The sequence below is a fragment of the Schistocerca piceifrons genome, chromosome 11 (assembly GCF_021461385.2).
Source record: "Schistocerca piceifrons isolate TAMUIC-IGC-003096 chromosome 11, iqSchPice1.1, whole genome shotgun sequence".
In the NCBI taxonomy this organism is placed as follows: Eukaryota; Metazoa; Arthropoda; class Insecta; order Orthoptera; family Acrididae; genus Schistocerca; species Schistocerca piceifrons.
The window spans coordinates 167,634,630-167,657,406 of NC_060148.1; the positions used below are offsets into that span (position 1 = coordinate 167,634,630).

The 22,777-nt window shown below is 45.4% G+C and overlaps 1 protein-coding gene across 1 annotated transcript in view; it reads right to left on the minus strand.

The window, feature by feature from the left end:
• Positions 1 to 22,777, minus strand: part of LOC124719865 (poly [ADP-ribose] polymerase tankyrase-1-like) — a 79,992-nt gene that overhangs the window by 11,273 nt on the left and 45,942 nt on the right. Inside the window, exons 2-3 of the mRNA XM_047245048.1 lie at positions 18,900 to 19,476; positions 7,898 to 8,023 (exon numbers count right to left, since the gene is read on the minus strand). Coding sequence (XP_047101004.1) covers positions 7,898 to 8,023; positions 18,900 to 19,465 — 692 coding nt within the window. The 5' untranslated portion in view covers positions 19,466 to 19,476. The remainder of the gene's footprint in view (positions 1 to 7,897; positions 8,024 to 18,899; positions 19,477 to 22,777) is intronic.

Genomic DNA, 22,777 nt, shown 5'->3' on the forward strand with positions numbered 1-22,777 from the left:
TGTGGTCAGAGTCGTAGGCTTAACAGTTAAGCTTTATCAAGTAGCCATTGCTACGTCAATCAAAGCGACACTCACAGCCACATTATTTTGTCGCCAACCGGTTTCAACCTGACATGGGGGTCATCTTCAGGGCAATCTCCACTGTAAAGTTATAATATCAGTAAGTAATCATGTACAAGCAATCGCTGCTATCTCCACGCAATAATGTTGTCTGAACATTCATTGCTGCGTGTCAGGCATTATACAGGTACCCTTCCTTTTTCACGTGCTTCGTCTGATTTGAACAGATTGCTTATTTTGCTTTGATCTGTTTAGTGCTGTTCTCTTTGTTATAGGAGTTTAAGTCACTCTAAGCTGAAAATGCATTATTGTACTGTGTCATGCACTGTTTGTCGCATACTGACAATGAGTGTTTACAACCTGTCCCCGCTTGCGGCATGGCTTGCTTTTGTGCGCGCTTCCGTGGCTTACAGTAAAAAAGAAAAAGAGAAATTGTCTCACACGGGAAACAATGAAAAGAGACTGCTATTTGTTGTTACTTACACTGCTGCTTTGTTTGGTAATGACCAACAAGAATGAAATAATAGACAGCGTATGAGAGAAGATGTTGTGAACTGGAGTTTAGCGAAAAATTTTCTCCGTTTGAAAATCTTTGCAGACGCCTCTTTAGTGCATTGCATTCTGCACAAAAATCAACGTCATCTTAGATTTAAAAATCTAGTCAGTTGCTGAGATTCATTTCTGACTATCACTATTCAGCATAAGAAAAATACGAATATAAACATGACATGATATGTATATTCTTCCGCATTTGCTGTTGTCTCACTCTAGCTTCGTGGTTTATTAGGCAGACAGAATTTCAGTGAGACAGCAGCAAACACAAACGAATACATGGCGTAATGTTTACATTCTTCTACCTTTTCTTTTAATTTATTTACGAACGCAGAGGTTTTGGCGCCAGTATTTATCTTTGTGCCTGCAAGGCATGCCTGTGTAGCGCTACATATATTTGACGGCAGAAGTTAGTTGTGGCGGCACCTACCAATATTTTTCAGAACTTCCGCTTACTTTGCACTCGATTCTAGGCCGCAGGCGGTTTTCTGAATTACAAAAACCAAAAGTACGGGTTAGATCCCAGTAAATATGGTATCCTAGGAAATCTCGCGAGGTTTTCCAAGACATTCAGTCTGAAAGAGCTGAAAAAAGGTTACTTTCCACACTTCTTCAATAAGCAAATCAAAATTACGTAGGGCGACTTCCAGCAAACAAGTGCTATGGTGTTGACGTAGTGATATGTAAGGCTAGAAAAGCATTCTTAGAATGGCACGCTCAGGAAGTGGGTGAAAATTACGGGTTTGACTTCCAGAAGGAATTTTCAGAGTATTTCCGTTCTGACGACATATTGCGCCGCAGCTGCCTTGAATTTAGGAGATATTTCCTGGATATTAGAAACATTGATCTTTCCAGTACATAATTTTTAGTGTTTGTATGGCTATTTACAGGTCAGAATACATTGAACCCAATTGCTGTAGTCAAACATCAAAAGAAGGAAATGTTCAGCGAAGAGTAAATTGTGTGGTTAAATTGTTTCCTAATGTACAAAATGCATTGAACTGTGGAGAAGTTACAAAATGTGGCAGAAATGTTGACAGCTAGTACGCAAACACAAAAACAGTTTACCAGTATCACAATTGTTTCTGGCACGGCTGTCCAGTGTGTTATTCGCCCGATACTATCGACAACGGTCAACAATGACACCATGGATCTCTTAGAACTCACGCAAGAGTTGGGGTACGCCGGTTGTAACTGTGTCGAAATATGGAGCTGTAAGTGGAATAATTCAAAAGAGAACGTAAATGTCATAGAACCCCTGAATCCTAGAGATGTCTTTTTCAGTGCAAGAACAAACGCTGCTAAATTCAGGGTTTCAGGCAAGAAGCTGCGATATATAGACATGGGCAGGCTATATCCAACAGTGATGTTTTACGACGATTATATGTTGGTCATCTCGTACAGATATTGAGGCCACAAAAATATAACGACGAATGATTTCGTTTTGTTAAATGCAAAGTGCATGTGCTTCACGGCTTGTACCACTCTGTGCTTCCAGTTGAGCAGGAAAAGCTTTTGTTTGCTCTACATTCAAAAAGTGTAGAAGAAAAGCCTGATAGTAGTTGCAACCATAGTGACGATGAGCGAGCTTTCGTACGAACTTTGACAACTATAGAGCTCAACAAAGCCATCGAGAAGGCTACACAATACAGGAAATTTACAAGGTGTGGCACTTTGAATGGGAAAGTAGTTGACTGTTCACAAACTATGTTAAAACCTTTATAAAGGTCAAACTAATCCTTGGGAAGGTAATCAGAAGTCTAAAGAAGAATACGGTCGAATTATCGAGGGAAAGCAAGACATCACGCACGGCTTTAACAATACTGAACCGAATGCTGGCAAGCGGGCTGTGGCCAAAATATGGAATTCCCTCTGGGGAAAATTCGGCCAGAGACAGAACTTGTCACAAACAGAATTTATAGACAACATTGAGCAATGGTACGAGCTCTTACACAAAATAAAAGAGAGACAACTAACATTATACCGATCAACGAAGAAATAACACAGGTCTGAAAAAAAATATTTTTTGGAAGTTGCTTGAAATTTGATAACTGACAGATGTACTTTTCAACGCCAATTTCAAAAATGCAATCCAATTTTTTTCTGTAACGTCAAGTTTTCCCAGAAAAAGGAGTATTTTTAAGTATAGTAACAATAAAATTTTATTTTATTTATAAATAAGTTCTAAACTACATTTCCCGCACACTTCCACTATTCTTTAATCTCACAAGTTATTATAATAACGCTTTCGCTTTCTGTCAAAGCTCCTCTTATTGCTTCTCCAGCTGTGGGCTCGTTGAGGATCACCACTTATCACCCAGTAGTAGTCCGCTATCATGTTGACGTTCAATCTTCCTTGATATATTCTTTCCATTTCTTGGATGTCTTGATGGAATCTTTCGCCCTGCTCTTCACTTACATCACCAAGGTTTGCAGGGAAGTAGTCAAGACACGAGTGGAGAAAATGAACTTTAAAGCTCACGTTACAGCCCGCTTCTTAAAGTAATGTCTGCGACTATTGTCTTTTAGTTTGGATCTCTCATGTTTCATAGGAAACCTGTAACACCTAATTTAAAAGATGTCCATGCTGTCTTTTCTTATGTTTCCATTTTGTCCACAAACTTGGGATTGTCATTAGTTTCCTAATGTCTGGTCGGACAGAGATTCCTTCCTTTAGCTTTGCCTCTGATGAACCAGGAAACTCTCCACAAAGCTATCTGAAGCATTCCCCTTCTTTTGGCAATGCCTTAAATTGTTTCATCAGTCCCAACTTAATGTGAAGTGGTGGAAGTAACACCTTTTTGGGATCCACAAGGCTTTTCCTATCAGCATTCTTAACCCTTTCTTGTAAGGTTTTTCTGAAGGGCCAACCTTTTTTCATGTAGTGTTGCTTTCTATCTCTCCCATTCACAGAAAAAGCAAGGGAACTTTGTAGAGCCCTTTGTTGACCAAACGGCATTGAAATCACTTTTAAATCCACACGTTATGTCCGTTTGTGGTCTGAATAGCAGTGTTTGCTTGAAGCCAGTTCAAGGCCTGCGTAACACTGTTTTAAGTAAACTGAGTGTCCAACTGGTATAGAAGTGTACTTATTGCTGTTGTGTGGCCAGTACTGCTTTAAGGCTTTTTTGTTTTGAAGAATCAATAAAAAGTTTCCACTCATCAGGAGCATATTCTATTTTGAAACGTGCCATAAGTCCAGGGGGGAACATCACTGCAAAACACCATGTCACCTTCTTGAGGGAAGAAAGATACAAACTCCTTTTCCCCCGATCCATACCAAGAAAAGGATCTACCCGGAGCCAATATATATTTATCTTTATATCTAGATCCTAAAACCTCTGCCGATTCTTTAGAAAGGCCTAGGTCTAAATCGTTCAGTTCAGTTTGTGAGAATGGAACGGGATCAGTTGTGCCAGAATCTTAGCAATCTCTGTCTTCTTGCACTGCAAGAACAAAAATAGCAGTCATCACTACGATATTTGGGCTCCTCAAAACCATTGGTATTCCAAAATGTACGGACTGCTTTTTACGTTGAAACCACTGCCTCAGTTCTTCAACACACACTGAACAAACTTTGTGTGGGGTCCAAGGCTTATCTTGATCACCTAACTTTATACAAAAATAGGCGAACTATACCTTTTCAACAAAATCGGAAATGTTCCTTTGTTGCACCACAAATGTAGCACAAGCGATGTGGCGAATTTATATATCCTCTGGTAGCCATTGTCCATAGGACAACTTCACAGCACAAGGAAACAGTCACTAGTTTAAAGCACCAGCAACAACAACACGTGAACATCACAGAGTTAAGAGGTACTGTGAACTGAAGGACAACAGCAGCAGCTCACTGCTCGGTGATGGCGGGGAAGGGGCAGCACGGCAGACAGGCACTGACCTGAAAATACTGCTGGTTTCTCCTGATTACTCTTTATTTTGCGTACATCTAGTATAAAAACGGCTAAGTAACAGTTTATGGAGACCCTAAAAACCAAAATTCAAACTCACTAGAGTGCTGAAATATTGAAAAAAGCTAAAACTAGAGAAGACGTTTGTGAAATAACTGTACGTGATGGAATTTTTTCACCAATTTCCCTGAAATCGATGTTGAAAACACTATGAAAACCACTTGATAAATTTGGAACGATTTTTATGTCGCAGACCTGTGTAATCCAAGTTATATATCAGTACTATGTCTAAGATGGTACCAACCTATTTGTGTCCACTTTCACCACTTCCAACACTAGAATGAGGCCGTACGATATGCTTGATAGATTAGGTGATAAAATTGTGTCCTACGACACCGACACTTGTTTATCTTGACGATGGTACGAATACTGTAGAAACAGGTTGCACACTTTGTGAATTGACTGACGAGTTTGGTAAAGATGATTACGGTATTGAATGGATAGGAACAGGGCCAAAAAGTTGTGCATACAAAACGTACAGAGGTAGACAGTCTACCAAAATTACAAGGCTTCACTCTTAACTACCGTAGTGCTAAAGGTTTTGAATATGGAAACAATGGCCGAGCTGGTACATGGTTCACAAGACGAAGTCATAATAACCAAAAATATGATAACCATACACAAGAAAACAAAGAACTTCGTAAGTACAGCTATAGGTAAGGAATTTAACTGTAACTACGATAAGCCTATGGCTTTAGAAGAGATTACAGAATAATCGATACACTTCCCTGGGGGCTATCAATTAATAATGAAATAAAATCCGCTTGTATAAATAGAATACAGCTATGCTTTCTGTGAGATTACAGAATGCATTGATAATACTGATTGTTGGTACAGATTGTTGCTGGATGATAAAATAGAGATAACTGAAGAGACACCTACCAACCAGTAAATAATTGAGGTGACTTAAGCACATCACAACTGTCTGATTTTAAAGGGTGGACACCATTTAAAATTTTCGAGTGTTGTTTCAGATAGTCGTTGCAAAAATGCGCTCGCAAGAAAGTGGTAGCTAAACAGAGACCACGAAAAAGAGCCTGCCGAGTGACGACTCGAACGCTCCTTGGAAATATCAAGAAAGTGGCCACAAAAGAGGGGATGCGAAAAGTCGTTGCAGGAAGGTGGCTGCCGTCTTTTCGTCTAAAAAATGCGGGTTCGTGCCATACCGCTGCCCTTACTTACAATCGCCACAATTTCGCTAAAAGTGACTGCTAAAAAGTGGCTGCCATCTTTTGCGCAAAAAGATGTGAGTTTAAAGAGAGGACCACACTTTTATACAAAATGTTTTAAAATTTGCAGTGGGAAGATGTGGAAATTTTTTATGCGGAAACTATGTAAATATTTTTACGTGGAAAACATGTGAACATGATGAAAATAGTCTTGTCGATACAGTTTTCTCAAGCCGAACGGCGAATTTTTAAAAAGGAAATTGGAAATATGTAACAGAATATTTAAGTGGAAATTTTATAAGACAAAAATATTTTTTACAAAATATATGTGGAAATATTTTTCCAGAAAAAACCTTTGTGGAAATATTTTTCCAGAAAAAACCTTTGTGGAAATATTTTTCCAGAAGAAAACATGTCGAAATATTTTTCCAGAAGAAAACATGTCGAAATATTTTCAAGTCAAAAACATGTCTAAATATTTTCAAGTCATATTTTCAAGCTGAAAACATGTCTAAATATTTTCAAGCTGAAAACATGTCTAAATATTTTCAAGCTGAAAACATGTCTAAATATTTTCAAGCTGAAAACATGTCTAAATATTTTCAAGCTGAAAACATGTCTAAATATTTTCAAGCTGAAAACATGTCTAAATATTTTCAAGCTGAAAACATGTCTAAATATTTTCAAGCTGAAAACATGTCTAAATATTTTCAAGCTGAAAACATGTCTAAATATTTTCAAACTGAAAACATGTCTAAATATTTTCAAGCTGAAAACATGTCTAAATATTTTCAAGCTGAAAACATGTCTAAATATTTTCAAGCTGAAAACATGTCTAAATATTTTCAAGTCAAAAACATGTCGAAATATTTTCAAGTCAAAAACATGTGGTGTCCCATATCAAAGCCTATACTACTGGCATAGTTTGAAACAGTGCTATAAAACTGAAAAAAATCAGGTAACGAAATTTCAAATACTCGCACCCTGTCCTCACAGCTTTACTTCCGCCATTACCTCGTCTCCTACCTTCCAAATTCTGCACACTCCTCTGCAGAGTGAAAATTCACTCTCGTAATATCAATGCCTTAACACAGCAGTACACAACTATGTCGAATGTTAATCTAGTCGGTAAATTTGTTGGAAATCTATTTCTTGTGCTGCGACAAGCTGGAGGTGCTCTCCCCCTACGATTGTTTCTCGTGTGCGCCATCTTGCAAGGGCAGTAGGTAGTAGTTACCTCAAAGCAAACGAGAGCAGGAAAATAGGCATAAGAGAACTACAAACGCAGTATGAGCACTGCTTCTGACCAATGACTGGTTAAAGCAAGTTTCTTTTGATCGTTCCTGGTCTGCGTACAGAAATAATACTCCCTCAGAGAAAACTATCCCTCCTGAAAGGAGTGCAATATTGTAATTTGTATCATTGGAAGATTTTGCCTCTAGATGTTTTGTTTGTTCTGTGCCTATAAAACGTATTATCGCATTATCTGAACGTGCACCTCGAAGGAAGACCAGTTTCACGGTTTAAGGTCTACGACAGTGTTCACCTTCGATCTCGATGGTGTGAACCTTTGTGACCACCGGGACACGCTGTTTTTCATTTGGTGCTTGTTGTTCAAGTTAATTATCTGTCCTGAACATTTCTCTAACGTCGACGATGTCTATTTTGTTATGTGTAATACGTGTGTCTCATAGAAGGTTTATATCTGTACCTCTTGGACACTCACTTTCTGTAGCCCTCCTCATGAAGATGGTGAAACATTAGCAGCTAATATTTTTCCCCATCACAACTATTAATACTATCCAATGAGCCTCACTGAAGACTGAATTTGTGATCTCGCTCTCAAGAGGTTCCCTGTGAGAACTTCCAAACAGTTGTATACTCACTCATGTGACATGTAGGTTTCACTGAATAACAGTGCACTGACACCGTGGCTCCGAACCCACTTCCTTCGGAACTAATTTCTAAGATACGTTAACACCATCAAGAGCAGCAGGTACATTAAATACACATATAAAACGAAGAAATAATTTTTCCTGACAACTGTAAGCTCAGCTTTATCGAAAATTTCAAGAATGCTTAAATTAGATGTTTTTAGTGTAATATTTGGTTGACGCGGCACTGAGTGTTCAGGCCGGCAGCGCTCACCGCAGGCGAGAGACGGTCGCGTCGTCTGGTGGCGGCGGAGTGTGGCGGGCAGCCGCGGCAGGAGAGCGTCCGGGGTCGCCGAGTGGCCAAGTGGCAGGGCTGGGACTGCTGGAGCCACGGCCCGCGCTGCAAACAGGGGGCGGCTGTTCAGAGTGGGGGGGCGAACCACAGCCCGAACGTAGGGGACAGCGACTGTGCTGCACTGACAGCACGACTGCCGGGCAGAGTTTTGGATGCAGTTCAAGTCAGCTAGCTGTGACTTGCTTGTGAGGTTATTTGGAACCTAATGTATGGAAGCTGAATATCACTAACAGGGGAGGGGGGGGGGGGGAAATAGGGGAAACAATCGCACAAGTTCTGTGAACTTACGAGGGTCGTTCATTAAGTAATGCCCCACTTTTTTTCCCCATAATGTATTTATTGTTAAGAGTCAGAATTTGGTGACATACATCGACACGTCTTGCTCGTGTCCACTGAAAGACTGACACACTCGTCCTCTTCAAAGTCTGTTCTCCGTAGAAAATCTTTAAGCAGCCCAGAGAGATGGAAGTCCGAGGGTGCCAGGTCCGGACTGTAGCGTGGATGAGGCAATGCGTTCCCGGGCTCTCGGACTTGTGTGTGGGCGTGCATTATCATATTAGAGCAAGATTTCTGATGGATTCTTGTCCGATTGAACACGTCGGTAACGGTTCTCGTGTTCGAGTCTTCTCATATGGCCCTGAATTGATGGTTGACCCTCTTGCCATCACATCCACAGAAATGACGCCATCACAATCCCAGAAGACTGTCACCGTGACTTTTCTGGCAGAGGGGTTTGTCTCTAATGTCTTGTTTTGTCACTAATAAGGTCGACGCCACTGCATGAACTGCCTTTTTGTTTCTGGCACAAAGTGGAGCTCCCAGCTTTCGTCCCCCGTAACAATCCGTGAGGGAAAGGCGTTTCCGTCTGTCTCAAAATGCTCTAATAGTTCAGATGAAATGGCCCTTCTTTGAATCGTGTAACCCGCTGTGAGCGTTACTCGAATCCATCGGGAGCACCGCTATCTGAATAGCCGAGATCCCTGATCATTGCAGACGCACTTCCAATGCTGACCAACAACTGTAGAGCCAATAGTCAAGTTTTGATGCACCGGTCGGCACGAATAATGGCATCTGCACGATTCAGCAAGTCTGGATAAGTATTGGCACTTAGAATAGCTTATGCTCTCTATGTTGAGATGGCAGATTCGGACCGTAGGTCCAAGTTTCCTTGTTGGCATATCCTTAGGAGGATGTTTTTTGTGTCTACTTGCATAGTCAGGAGAACCTTTCACGGTTTGTCCGACTGCCATTATGTGCTAGCTCATTTAGCGTTACCCGGGGTGCACCACGTGGAGGCGAGCTAGCTTTACACCTTTGTTTTTAGTTTCTCTGCTGTTTTCATTAGGTGACCTTTGAAAGAGAGTGTGTGACCCTCGATAGAACACTCTCTCAAAGGTCACCTAATGAAAACAGCAGAGAAACCAAAAACAAGGAATAACATTATACAGAAGCTCTGTGGAACGACATGGGGAGCGGCAGCTACTACGTTACGGACATCAGCCTTAAGTCTCGTCTTCTCAGCTGCCGAATATTGTGCGCCGGTATGGCTAAACAGCCCCCACACCCATAGAATCGATGCACAGCTCAATAACACAATGAGAATGATCGCTGGTGTAATAAAGACTACACCCGTGGAATGGCTCCCAGTACTAAGCCACATACCACCCCCTAACCTACGCCACACAAACACTCTTATAAGAGAGTACAAAAAGATAATGAGCAATCGGAATCTACCCATCCGTGAGAATTTTGAAGATGCCACCCAAAGCCGCCTACGCTCCAGAAGGTCACCCATCAGAACCGCAATAGCCACATCTGCAACAGAGGAAGAATTCAACGTAACCAGCGCCTGGCACCAAGAATGGTCCTTAAAGAACATCAGCAAACTTCCATGTATCTCCCAGAAGCCTCCAGGTTTTGACTTATCACGCAAAACCTGGGCAACTTTAAACAGAAATAGAACTAAACATGGCAGATGCGCCTATTCCCTCTACCAGTAGGGCATGACAGAATCGCCGCTATGTCAGCACATAATAGAAGACTGCCCCAGGACAGCCTATGATGGGACTCCAGAAGATTTCCTGATGGCGACTCCAGAATCAATTGCATATATTAACTCATTAGATGTTTGTTTGTAATTACTTCCAAACTACTATAACTTTGTATAACTACTGTAACATGTGTATTATGTGTAATTTTGTATTATTTTGTATAATTCTGTATAACTATTGTAATAACTGTAAGAATATCTAATGCCAAATTATTACAATTTTGCATATTGATTGTAATAACAATTGTGTCTAAATGCCATACGCTAAATAAATAAGCATGTCTGGAGCAGCGGCTGCAGCAGGACGTCCCAAGTGTGGCTGATCGTGGAGCTTGTTTCTGCATTTCCTGAGCGCGCAACTTTCACCACCCGTTGCCCAACTGTGCTATCAACTGCAGCATTGCCACGCACTGCACACAAACGTTTATGGATGTTCACCACGGTTTCTTTTCTTGCGCACAAAAACTTAATAACAGCATGCTGCTTGTAATGGATCTCATATGCAGACGCCATTTTGACGCTGTACTACTGCTCTGCCATCTGCCAGAATGGTTCGAAACTGCAATGGCACACAAAAAACATCAAATGGGAGGCACCAACAAGGACATCTGTCTATGTATATTAATGGCATTTTTTAAAATTTTTAGGCATTGCTTATTGAACGACCCTCGTACAATGAAAAACACATGAAGCTTGTCACAGATACACAGGAGTTGTTTGATAAACTGCCATTTCGATTAACAGTGGAAAACTAACATACAGTATTTTTTGATGCCTGAGAGAATGAAGGAGATGATGGCCAGGAATTACAACAGCTATACTGTAAAACTTACAAAAGAGTTGTTTCAAAATTTGCTTCTGACTAAAGCAGACAGAACCATATATGCATGTAATGTCTCTTGATAGCAGAGGTGATGTACTTCTTCCTCAAACATCAATTTTCATGTTAAATTAAGCTGGACAAAACAGACAGAAGATTCCAGTACAGGCTACCGCTAGAAGAAAAAATGGATTACACAGGCTAGGCAATATTGTTTCACGAACAATGTTTATAAATTGTTGAGTTACCAGTAGTGTAACACATTCAAGAAACTCCAAAAAGAAAAGAAAGTCTTAATATGAAGCATATGAATCTGAGAGACAGAGGGTAACAAATAATACTTGGATCTAATCGTCACATCAATACCGACGGTGTGGAACATGCTGGAGACTCAAATAGACAGATAGGAAATATAATCTGCCGCACCCTAGTGCAAGGAAACTGATGTGATTCACTGGAGTGGTCTCCGGTAATGCCGGAGAGAATTGCAGCCCTGGCAGAAGGGTAGACATTTGACCAGCATCAAGCACAGTGAGAACTAGAGCACACCGTACCTGGAACAGAGACGAGATTGTGATTGTCAGGCCCAGCATTGTGTGTGACCACGGTACTGCGCTGACTGAATTACTGTCTCCGCTCACATCTTCTGTACTGGATATCTGACTGGATGGTTACTGGTTGATTGGGGTTGAAGGGACCAAACAGCAAGGTCATCAGTCCCTTGTTTCAAATGTGGTCCATTCAGACAGTTTGACATCTCATGACAGTCAGAACGATAAAAGGGAGAAGGCTAAAAACGTAAAACAGCAGTCGTGTCGTCAACAGTAAAAATAAAATAAGTGCTGTCAGCAAGAGAGCGGCCCCATGGCTATGCTAGAGGCAGGAAATATCCCACGTCTGAAGCAGCAGGGGCAAGACTACCTGCTATTTGAAAGCGACCAACCACTAGAATGTAGAAGTGCATATGGCAAAAGGAGACTAACAAATTCTAAAAAGTGAAACAGAGTAAAAAGGGGAAAAAAAAGAGGATCTTGGCCAAGGAGGTGAGACGGGAATTCCAAACACAGCTTACAGTGGGAGATACCCCAACCCTCACTGCCATGCCCCAACACCAAAGGGGGATTAAAAACCTTAAAATTGAGAATAAAAACCACTTTCCCAGTGGAAACAGAGAACCAGTTCGACTATCCAGAAATCCTCATCCAAGGTTAAAGGTAAAGCGCGGGGAAATCTGTACTTAGTACAAAAGAAGAGGGCATTGCACCAAAATGTGGGTTACGGGCTCCACGACCACAAAGTGAGGGTGGCTCATTACGCAAAAGAAAACTGTGGGTCAGCCTGGTATGGCCGATGCAGAGACAACACAGTGTGGTTGAGTCCTTTTGAGAGAGGCGGAAGGAAGAACGCCACGGGCCAGGTGTCACCTTAATCGCACGAAGTTTATTAGACACGGAGGTAGCCACCCAAGAGTTGGCCCATGATTGTGCGAAGTTGGATTTGATGTTCAACCGTATATCCACTGCAGGAGGAGTTACAGAGAACTGGGGGGGGAGTGACTGCTCCCCCAGCCAAACAATCAGCAAGCTCATTACCTGGGATACCCACATCACCAGGGACCTTAAGGAAGTCAACGGAACAAGCAGCACAGTGAAGATCAGAGAGATGGTCATGGATGGCCGAGACCAAGGGATGGCGGGAAAAACTCTGGTCAACAGCCACAAGGCCACTCATTGAGACCGTACATAACAAAATGCGGTTGTGCTGGGACTGTTTAATAAAGGTAAGGGCCTGGGAAATTGCCATCAATTTCACAGTAAACACCCCACATGTAGGTGGCAGCAGATGATTTTCCGTGCGAACGGAGGACATGAAAGCATATCCCACACAGTCAACAAATTTAGAGCCATCGGTGTAAAAAACAACATCCCGAAACTCCCATAAAATTTGGCGGAAAAACCAACGGAACACCAGGGGGGGAATGGACTCTTTTGGACCTCAGCGGAGATCCATCCGAATTTGGGGCAGAAGAAATAACCAAGAGGGGGTGGTGGGAAGGGAGCATGGAAAACAGGACACAGAAGGAAGCTGAAAATCACGGTGAAGAGACGCAAGGGGGATCCCAACCGGTAAACCCGCCCGAGGGCGGGAATCAGATGAGTGACATCCATGGGCTGGGAACAGGATAGAAAAGGAAGGATGAGTGGGAGAGGAACAGACAGCGATTGCATAAGAAACCAGAAGCTGGGACCACCAAACAGAAAGGGGGGGGGGGGATACCAGCTTCAACCAGGAGACTATCAACAGGGCTAGTAGGGAAGGCAATAGTGGCCACACGGATACTGCAATGGTGACCGGATCCTGCAGGTGCAGTGTGGAAGGAGCAGCCAAACCATAAACTTGACGACATAGTCCAAGCAAGACAGCCCAACTTGACGACATAGTCCAAGCGAGACAGCCCAACTTGACGACATAGTCCAAGCGAGACAGCACTAAAGCACGATAAAGGATGGAGCTGTCTGCACCCCAAGAGTTGTGGGCAAGGAAGTGAAGGACTGAGTTTACGGAAACATCCTTCAGAAGTCTGATATGACGCAGCCAAGTGAGCTAGTTGTCAAAAAGATGACCTGGGAAACGAAACTGTGGGACCACAGGTAATCGTTGTGCATCGAGATAGAGCTCTGGATCAGGGTGGATCGTACTACGGCGACAGAAGTGTACCACCCGCAATTTTAAAGGAGAGAATTGAAACCTGTGTGACAGGGTCCATGCAGAGGCATGCCGTATAGCTCCCTGGAACTGCTGCTCTGCAGAGGCCATTGAAGAGGAACAAACCCAAATGCAGAAATCATCGACATACAGAGCAAGGGCGACCTAAGGACTGACAGAGGCCACAAGTCCATTGATAGCAATGAGGAAAAGAAGTACACTCAATACAGAACCCTGTGAGATGCCAGTCTCCTGGGTCCATGGAGAATTAAGAACAGTACCAACCCGAACCCTGAACGATCGGTAGTACAGGAACTGGCGGATAAAAATCGGGGAGTGGACTCCACTGATTAAGTGTAAGGAAGACGTAATGGCATCAAGCCGTCTCGTAAGCCTTGCAAAGGTCAAAAAATACTGCAACCAAATGGCGGTGCTGGGAAAAAGACTGTCGAACTGGGGATTCCAAGCTTAATAAGTAAATGATCGATCAGAGACCGTCCCTCTCAGAAGCCACACTGGTAACGTGACAATAGATTCCGAGATTCGAGGACCCAATTGAGCCGACAGGCTACAATCAGTTCAAATAACTTGCAAACAACATTTGTCAGAATAATTGGACGATAGCTTACGACAAACAAAACCATGATGCTATCCCTCCACTGAGAAGGAAAGTCACCCTGGAGCCAAATACGGTTAAAAACTGGACAAGATGTTGCCGTTGTAGAGCACTGAGATGTTGAAGCAGTTGGTTATGAATTGAGTGAGCCAGGAGCTGTATCATGAGAAGAAGAAAATGTGAAAAGAGATTCCCATTCATAAAAGGTTCATTGTAAGATTCTGACTGACAACGGGTAAAATGTAAGGTGGAAGCTTCGGACCACTGTTTCTGGTGAAGGAAAGATGCCGGTTAGGAGGTTGATGATGATGATGATGATGCTGATGCAAAATGGGTCGCCAGATGTTTCGCGAGAATCAGCGGGTCCGTACTAAGACCATCCGGGACCACCTGTGAGGGTGGACTGCCAGTGGCAACCTTGGAGAGAGCGAAGTGTAGCCCATACCCGTGACGTAGGGACAGTAGGAGTGAGGGAAGAAACAAAGCATTCCCAACACATTCGTTTGCTCTGTTTGATTAAGTAACGAGCTTTAGCACGAAGGCGTTTGAAGGTAATAAGGTTGGCAACGGAAGGGTGCCTCTTAAGGTGTTGCAAAGCTCGACACCAATCACGAATGGCAATGGCAATGGCCGTACTTCACCACGGGACTTGCTGGCGGTGAAATGGTCCAGATGAGCGAGGTACAGCAAAACTAGCAGCGCAAACAATCGCATCACTCTTCATGTAGGACGTCATCAATACAACCTGACAAAGAGGGAGAAAACACAACCTGTGCAGTGTATAGACGCCAATCGGCACGTTGGAAAGACCAACGAGGTAGCCTTCCCATCGGGGAGTGGGAAGGTAGTGAAAGAATCAATGGGAAATGGTCACAATCACAAATGTCGTCGTGTGGTTACCAGTGTAATGAAGGGAAGAGGGAGGGAGAAGAAAGAGAAAGATCGATGGCAGAAAAGGTACCATGACTGGCATTGAAATGAATAGGGGAGCCTGGTGAGCATAAAAATCCCCGAGAAGGAGGAAGGGAGGAACAAGTTGCAGAACAATGGCTGTTATGCCAGCAGGTGTAGGTGTTCTGTCAGTGGGGGGGATAAAGATTGCAAACCGTCCAGGTGGACTTTAACAGCAACCGCTTCCAATGTAGTTTGAAGAGGAATCCACGTGCTAGCAACGTCTGTACGGACCAACGTACAAACGCCACCAGTGGCCCACACGGGGCCAACCCAATTTCGACAGAAAACACGGAACCCAGAGAGGGTTTGTGAGTGGTCATCAATAAAATGATATTCCTGTAGAACCAAACAAGCTCCAGAGTAAGACGAAATAACAGATTTCAACTCCGGTAAGTGATGGTAATACCCATTACAATTCCATTGGATAACCATAGAACAATGATTCAAATGGGGGTTGAACAGGCTAAAGCCAGTCACCAACTGTCACCGGCAAGGAGGAGGTGACATCCATGAACAACAAGTCAGAATCGGGTTGCGAAGCCAAGGATGGGACCTCTGGAGACACCAGAGGCTCCTTGTCCCGGGACTTATGTTTCTTCTTCTTTTCTGTTTGAGATCGAGGAGAGCTGAGTGGCATAAAGGAGCCAGCTGCAGCAAGATCGGGAACAGAAAGAGATTGGGCAACCTGGGGGCCCCACAAACCGTGGTTCTCGCAGTCATCGCGTGGCAGCATTGGTTGCGTGGCAGCATAATTTTGGCCTGGAAGGGATATCCCAGGAGGGGCGTCCTTGAGCAGCAGACACCAAAGACGTGGGACACTTCTCTGGCTGGAGAGAGGGGAACAGTGCACAGAGGTGTGGGAGCCACAAGGGAGGGGGGGAGGAGAGGGATTCAGGACTGGGGTAAGGAAGGGTGAGGAAGGGGTGAAAATGGAACTAAAGCAGAACTAGCGTCATGGACACTGGTTGAAGACATGCTTACTTACGAGCCTCAGTGTCGGTTAAACGATCAACGAACTTATACTCCTATATCTTCTTTTCCTTCTTATATACTGGGCAATCTGGTGAACGTGGCAAATGATTGCCATGACAGTACACACAGGATGCGGAACACACGAACTCCCCTCATGGAGCGGACATCCAGTCACCACAGTCATGCCAAATCAATAAAGAATAATCTTTATGCCACATCAATAACCAATAATCTTTACTTTCTCAGGGAGGGTATCCCCTTCAAAGGCCAGGACAAAGGCACCAGTATCAATGCGATTGTCCTTCGGACCCTTCTGAGCATGCCGAACAAAGTGAACACCCCGCCCCGTCGTTCAAGATTGTTCCGAAGTTCCTCATCAGTTTGAAGGATGAAGTCCCTGTGAAAAATCACACCTTGTACCATATTTAGAGACTGGTGGGGGGGGTGGGGTGGGGTAATGGACACAGGAATTGTGCCAAGATGGTTACAGGCACGAAGGGCTGCAGACTGGGCAGCTGAAGCGGTTTTGATCAGCAACAAACCCGACCGCACCTTGCTCAGGGAGTCCACTTCCCCAAACTTATCTTCAATGTGTTCCACAAAAATAAAGTGTTTGGCATTGCTGAAAGTATCCCCGTCAGTCCTGGTGCAAACCAGATAGCGGGGAAAAGGTTTCACCCCTAGCCGATGGGCCTGACCCACCTGCAAGGGTGTAGCCGCGGGAGGGAAGGCCGAAGGGGCAGGAGAAGCAGCACTAAAAGTATCAGTTCCACGGGGAGAGACAGCTGCAAAAGAATGGCCTGAGTTCTGGATCCGTATGCAGTGTCCGCCCTGATATCACCCACTCCAATCAGGGGCTCTCCTCACGTGCGCCACCCAGCCACAGCAAGGGCCGTCTGGCACAGCAGCCATTGCTGGGAGATCGAATGCACCAGGACGACAAGCTACCACTGCTAGCCTTACCTGAGGTGGTCACAGCACAGATATCAGAAGTGTGATCCCTGTGTGTTCAGGGGGCTCAACCAAAAGGGTACTAGCGACCCCACCACACGGGCTGGCTACCGAGCAGGCTATGCACCCTATCATCAGACAACAACGTGAATGAACAGGTGGAATGAACTACGAGGGCAAACGTCGGGGACACTAGGTAAGGTGCTCTTACCCAAATGGCTCACATGATGCAATAGAAATTTAGTAATGGAGGCCAATCCCCGGAGGGGGACCAGGGAATGCCAAAAGGATGAGGTGATTACGCAGCAAAGCCAAATTACAAAACCAACATAACCAGGAGGATAGCGCGGCCAACATAAGCAAGGACACCAAGAGAGGGAGAGGAGGGGGCAAAGGAGCAAGGAGAGGAAAGGAGGGGAAGGGCAAGGAAATGCAGCCCTGGAAAGAAGAAAGACTGCACTAGCTTGGCACCCCGTGCTCACCATGCAAGTACTCATGAAAGAATCTTGAGACCCCCAGTCAACAGCTTTGTCAAAAGTGGGTGGAGCAGCAGACAGGTTCAGGACACTCTTGCCATTGGGTTTGGAAGCTTCCACTTAACGCAGATGAATCAGCAATGATAAAAGGCATGAGGATGCAGAAGACAATGGAAACCACTGCATTAGACACATGAAGTGCATCAACAGGGGATGTGGCCGGTAACTGACAAAAGTATCATGATGATCTTGGCAAGAGATTCCTGACTAGTGCCTATTTGGATACCTGGGGAGACTGCCGTGACCACGAGAAAAAGATTGAATGACCAAAAAAAGGATGACATTATACGAGTCAAGACGTGGAAGCTAAGGAGTTTGAATGCAATAGGAAAGGCAGACAATAACAAAAGGGAAATGCTAAAGCTCGATCTGGATGCGGTGGTGGTCACTGAAGTGAAATGGAAAGAAGGCAAGGACTTCTGGCCAGAAGAGAATGGGGTAATATCAACAGCAGCAGAAAATGGCGGAACAGGAGTAGGATTCATTATGAGTAGGAAGCTAGGGCAGACAGCGAGCTACTGTGAACAAGTCGGTGACAGGGTTCTTCTCAACAGAATCGACAGGAAACCAACACCAGCACAAGCAACGAGAATTCAGGTATACATGCCGACATCACAAGTTGACAATGAAGATGTAGAAAAACTATATGATGATACTCAACACTTAATCCAGTACGTAAAGGGAGATAAATATCTAATAGTCGGGGGGGACAAAAAAGCAGTTGTAGGGGAAAGAGTAAAAGAAAGGGTTACAGGAGAAGACAGACCTGGTACTAGGAATGAGAGAGAAGAAAGACTAGTTGAGATGTACAATAAACCTCAGCTAGCAATAGCAAATACTCTCTTTGAGACTCACAAGAGGTGGTGGTACACTTGGGAAACGATGCGAGATATGTGAAGATTTCAGTTACATACCATCATCTTCAGGCAGAGATTCAGAAATCAGATACTGGACTGTAAGGTGTACACAGAAGCAGATACGGATGCAGATCACAATTTAGTAGTTTTGTTCAATGACTTTATGCTAAAATCTACATTAGTGGGCTCTACACATGCTTTATAAGAGAACTAATCAAATGTAGACAGATTCCTTAACCATTGAAATTATCCCCTCAATGATTTGTTTACTTAACATAACTGCTAACAAAAAGAGCTGAATATGGAGCTTTGATAAACCAGTCATGACAGACCAATGACAGCATTGTGAGCTGTAAGGAGACACACACACACACACACACACAGACACACACACACACACACACACACACACACACACATTATTGTTAAAGACAGAATAACGTCTTGCCCCGGGCTCACCTGGTTTCTGCTGGTGGCTCACCAAGCAGCCGACTGACTTCGACGATGTCTTTTGGGTACTCGAAAACGGCGTCTGCCCAGCCCTGCGTCGCCATTGCTTTGTAGTCGTGGGCCCTTATGAACTGGACGGTGGCCGCAGTTAGGCTGGGGCACGAGTGCCTCACCGCCAGCACAGCTGCAGCCGCCGCCGTCTCCACCTCCAGCTGCGCCGCCAACTGCTGTTCGCAGGCGGCCTTCAGGGCGGACAGGCCGTATTTGTCGGCTGCCATCAACAGCTCCCGAGCCGTGTCGGTCAGCTGGGGTGCCTGCAGGGTGTACATGTAAGACAATAGCTGCCTCAGCACAGGGCCCCCCACGTCCGCGATTCTGACCTCGCCGCAGCTGGCCTCCAGCGTGTCGTGCTGGAACATGGCTCGGAACACGGGGCTCCTGGCGGCCAGGACCGCGCGGTGCGCCGCCAGCCGCGTCTCTCCCGCCACCAGCGTGACGACCGCGCCGTCGCCCGCGTCCAGCAGGGCGCCCAGGTCCACGGCCGCCGTCCTCTGAACCTCAGCAGCTGCCGACATGGCGGAAGGTCCTGAAACACGGCGCCACCGAGCCGGCCTTACACAGCACCCTCCACACTCGTACGGCGCACGTGCAGACCAGTACAGCAGCTGCTAATTTTTTTAATTTTTTTTTTGGTGGTTTTAGGGCGCACAACTACAATGGTCATCAGCACCCAGACTACATTAGGAATGCACAGCGAGGCACTAGGTTAAAACAGCAACTAAAATGGAAAACACGATAAAAGACAGATTGACAGGCATACGATTAAAAAAACAGCAGAATCACATCTCCTTAGACAGGTTTGTCAAGTGGATAAAACGAAGAACGCGAGCGCTGCTCCTGGGTCATCCGCTAAAATGGCATCCAGAGTACACGGCAGGCCAAGATCAACGGGCAGTGTATTAAAATTCGGACAGGACGTTAAAATGTGGCATACCGTCAGCAATTCCCCACATGGGCAGAACGCCGCCGGCACAGCCATCAGCAGATGGCGATGGCTGAACCGGCAGTGTCCAATTCGTAACCGGGCCAAAACGACCTCCTGCCGCCGAGAAGGGCGTAAGTGCAGCCCAATCGGCATGCCACAGCGATAAAATGCGCTGACAAATGACCCTGCTACAATCCCATGAAGGGACACAACAAGAAGCTGTTCGAGGCTGGAGGACCGCAGCCTTGGCCACGGCATCTGCAGCTTCGTTCCCAGGGTTACCGACACTGCTAGGAACCCACATAAATGTAACAAGAGAACCGTCGTCCAACAGCTGCTGAAGAGAGCGTTGGATCCGGTGCACAAAAGGGTGAACCGGATACGGATCACTGAGGCTCTGGATGGCGCTCAGGGAATCGGAGCAGATGACATCAGCAGAATGTCAGTGGCGGCAGATGTAAAGAACAGCCAGGTAGAGAGCAAATAGCTCAGCTGTGAAGACCGAACAATGGCCACGGAGCCGGTATTTGACACTGCGTGCCCCGACAATAAAAGAACACCCGACACCGTCATCGGTCTTAGAGCTATCTGCATAAATGAAGATCATATTAATTAACTTTGAACGAAGTTCGATAAAACGGGAGCAGTATACCAAAGCGGGGGTAACCTCCTTTGGGAGCGAACTGAGGTCAAGGTGAACGCGAACCTGAGCCTGGAGCCAAGGTGGCGTTTGGCTCTCGCCCACTCTAAAGGTTGCAGGGAGTGAAAAATCAAGGTGCTGAAGGAGGCGACGAAAGCGAACTCCAGGGGGTAGCAGGGCAGAGACATACAACCTGTATTGACGATCGAGAGAGTCGTCAAAAGGAACGATAAGACCGGTGGTCGGGCATTGACAATAGCCGACAGGCATACCGATAAAGCAGTATATCGCACTGGTAGGTTAGTGGCAATTCAATTTACCGGCTTCAGTATGAAGACTCTCGACGGGACTAGTATAGAACGCTCCCATCGCAAGACGTAAACCCTGGTGTTGTATATGGTGGTGGTGGTGGTGGTGGTGGTGGTGGTGTGTTGGGACTTATGGGCGCTCAACATCGAGGTCATCAGCGCCCTGACACATTAAAAGGAACGAATGTGGACAGACCTAAGAAAACTAAAGCACACACTCAAACAAAGCAGGAAATGAAGGAAAATGCTACCTAAGAAAGTAAAACCTACGGAAAGGGGAAACATGGCAACAAGAATGTCACAGGAAATTGTTATTGGCTGGCCACTTACATAAAATATGGTCGAGCTTGTCACACAGTGAGCAAATTAAAATCCTCTCCCTAAAATCTTTGTAAAAACATTTGACAGGGCACAGAACTTTAAAACTTTAACCACATTCGTCCGAGTGTTGCCTAAAAGAGATGGCAGGTCCGCTGGCAAGTCAGCCGCGACCCGCTGGTCAGAAAATAAAACGCAATCCAATAAAACGTGGCGCACAGTGACCTGGACGCCGCAAGTACCACAAATTGGAGGGTCCTCTCACCGGAGCAGGAAGCCGTGCGTCATAGGGCTGTGGCCTATTCGAAGCTGAGTGAGAAGAACCTCGTCCCGTCGATGGGGCTGAAAGGAAGTACACCACACACGCGTTGTGGGCTTGACTATACGGAGCTTATTGTCAGTCACTTCCAGCCACTCATCCTCCCACCGACGCATGACCCGTGAGCTCAACAGCGAGGTGAGTGCGTGCAAGGGGATAGCACACTGAGATACTTATGGGGCGAGACACGCCTCCTGGGCTGCTAGATCTGCCCTTTCATTCCCAGCAATGCCAACTAGATCTGCCCTTTCATTCCCAGCAATGCCAACATGCCCCGGAACCCAGCAGAAAGCTACAACCTTCCCCAGTCGCTGTAGTTGGAAGAGGGCATCCTGGATGGTCTGGACAATTTTGTCTGCCAGATACAAACGTTGCAATGAGTGAAGGGCACTGAGTGAATCGGAACGGACAAGAAATTTTGGAGAGGAAGAATGTCTCATGTGCTCCAGTGCCCGCAAGATCGCAAACAATTCTGCATCAAAGACAGTAAAAGTCTGAGGAAGTCGGACCTTGAGGACACGATATGGAAAAACAACTGAGCAACCAACAGAATCCCCTTGTTTCGCCCCATCCGTAAAAACAGCTACATAGTCGTGGTGCTCAGATAAAATGGCAGAAAATGCTGCATTAAAAACGGTGGCAGGAGTGCAATCTCTCTTGTACTGCAATAAATCTAAAACCACTCCGGGCCTCTTCAGTAACCAGGGTGGCAGGCGGTTAAAACCTTGGATTTGGGGTTGTACAGACTCCACACCGAAGGACTCTAGTACACGTTGCACACGGATCCCAAACGGCAACGTAGCCCGGGGACGGAGGGAAAAAAGGCGGTCCAGAGGTGCATGGGCAACAAGATGGTGAGCAGGCGATCTGGGAGCTGCAAGAAACTTACAAGCCTGGCGCACCAGCAGGAGCTGCCACCGGATGGTAAGTGGCGGTTCGCCAGACTCAGCACAGAGGCTGGGTACGGGACTGGTCCGATAAGCACCCGTGGCCAGTCGGATCCCAGCATGGTGAACAGCGTCAAGGCTCCGCAAATAAGATGGCCTCGCTGACCCATATACTGTGCACCCATAGTCCAGCCGTGAACGCACGAAAGCTCCATAAAACTGTAGGAGACGCGCCCTGTCCGCGCCCCAAGGCCTGTGGCTGAGGCACTTGAGGATGTTCAGTGCCTTCAGCGTTCTGGCTTTCAAGTCACGTAGGTGTGGCAGCCATGACAACCTGGAGTCAAAAATTAGGCCCAGAAAACGCACTGTGTCTCTAAAATGTAGGACAGTATCCCCCATATGCAAGGCAGGCAAAGTAAAAAGATGACGA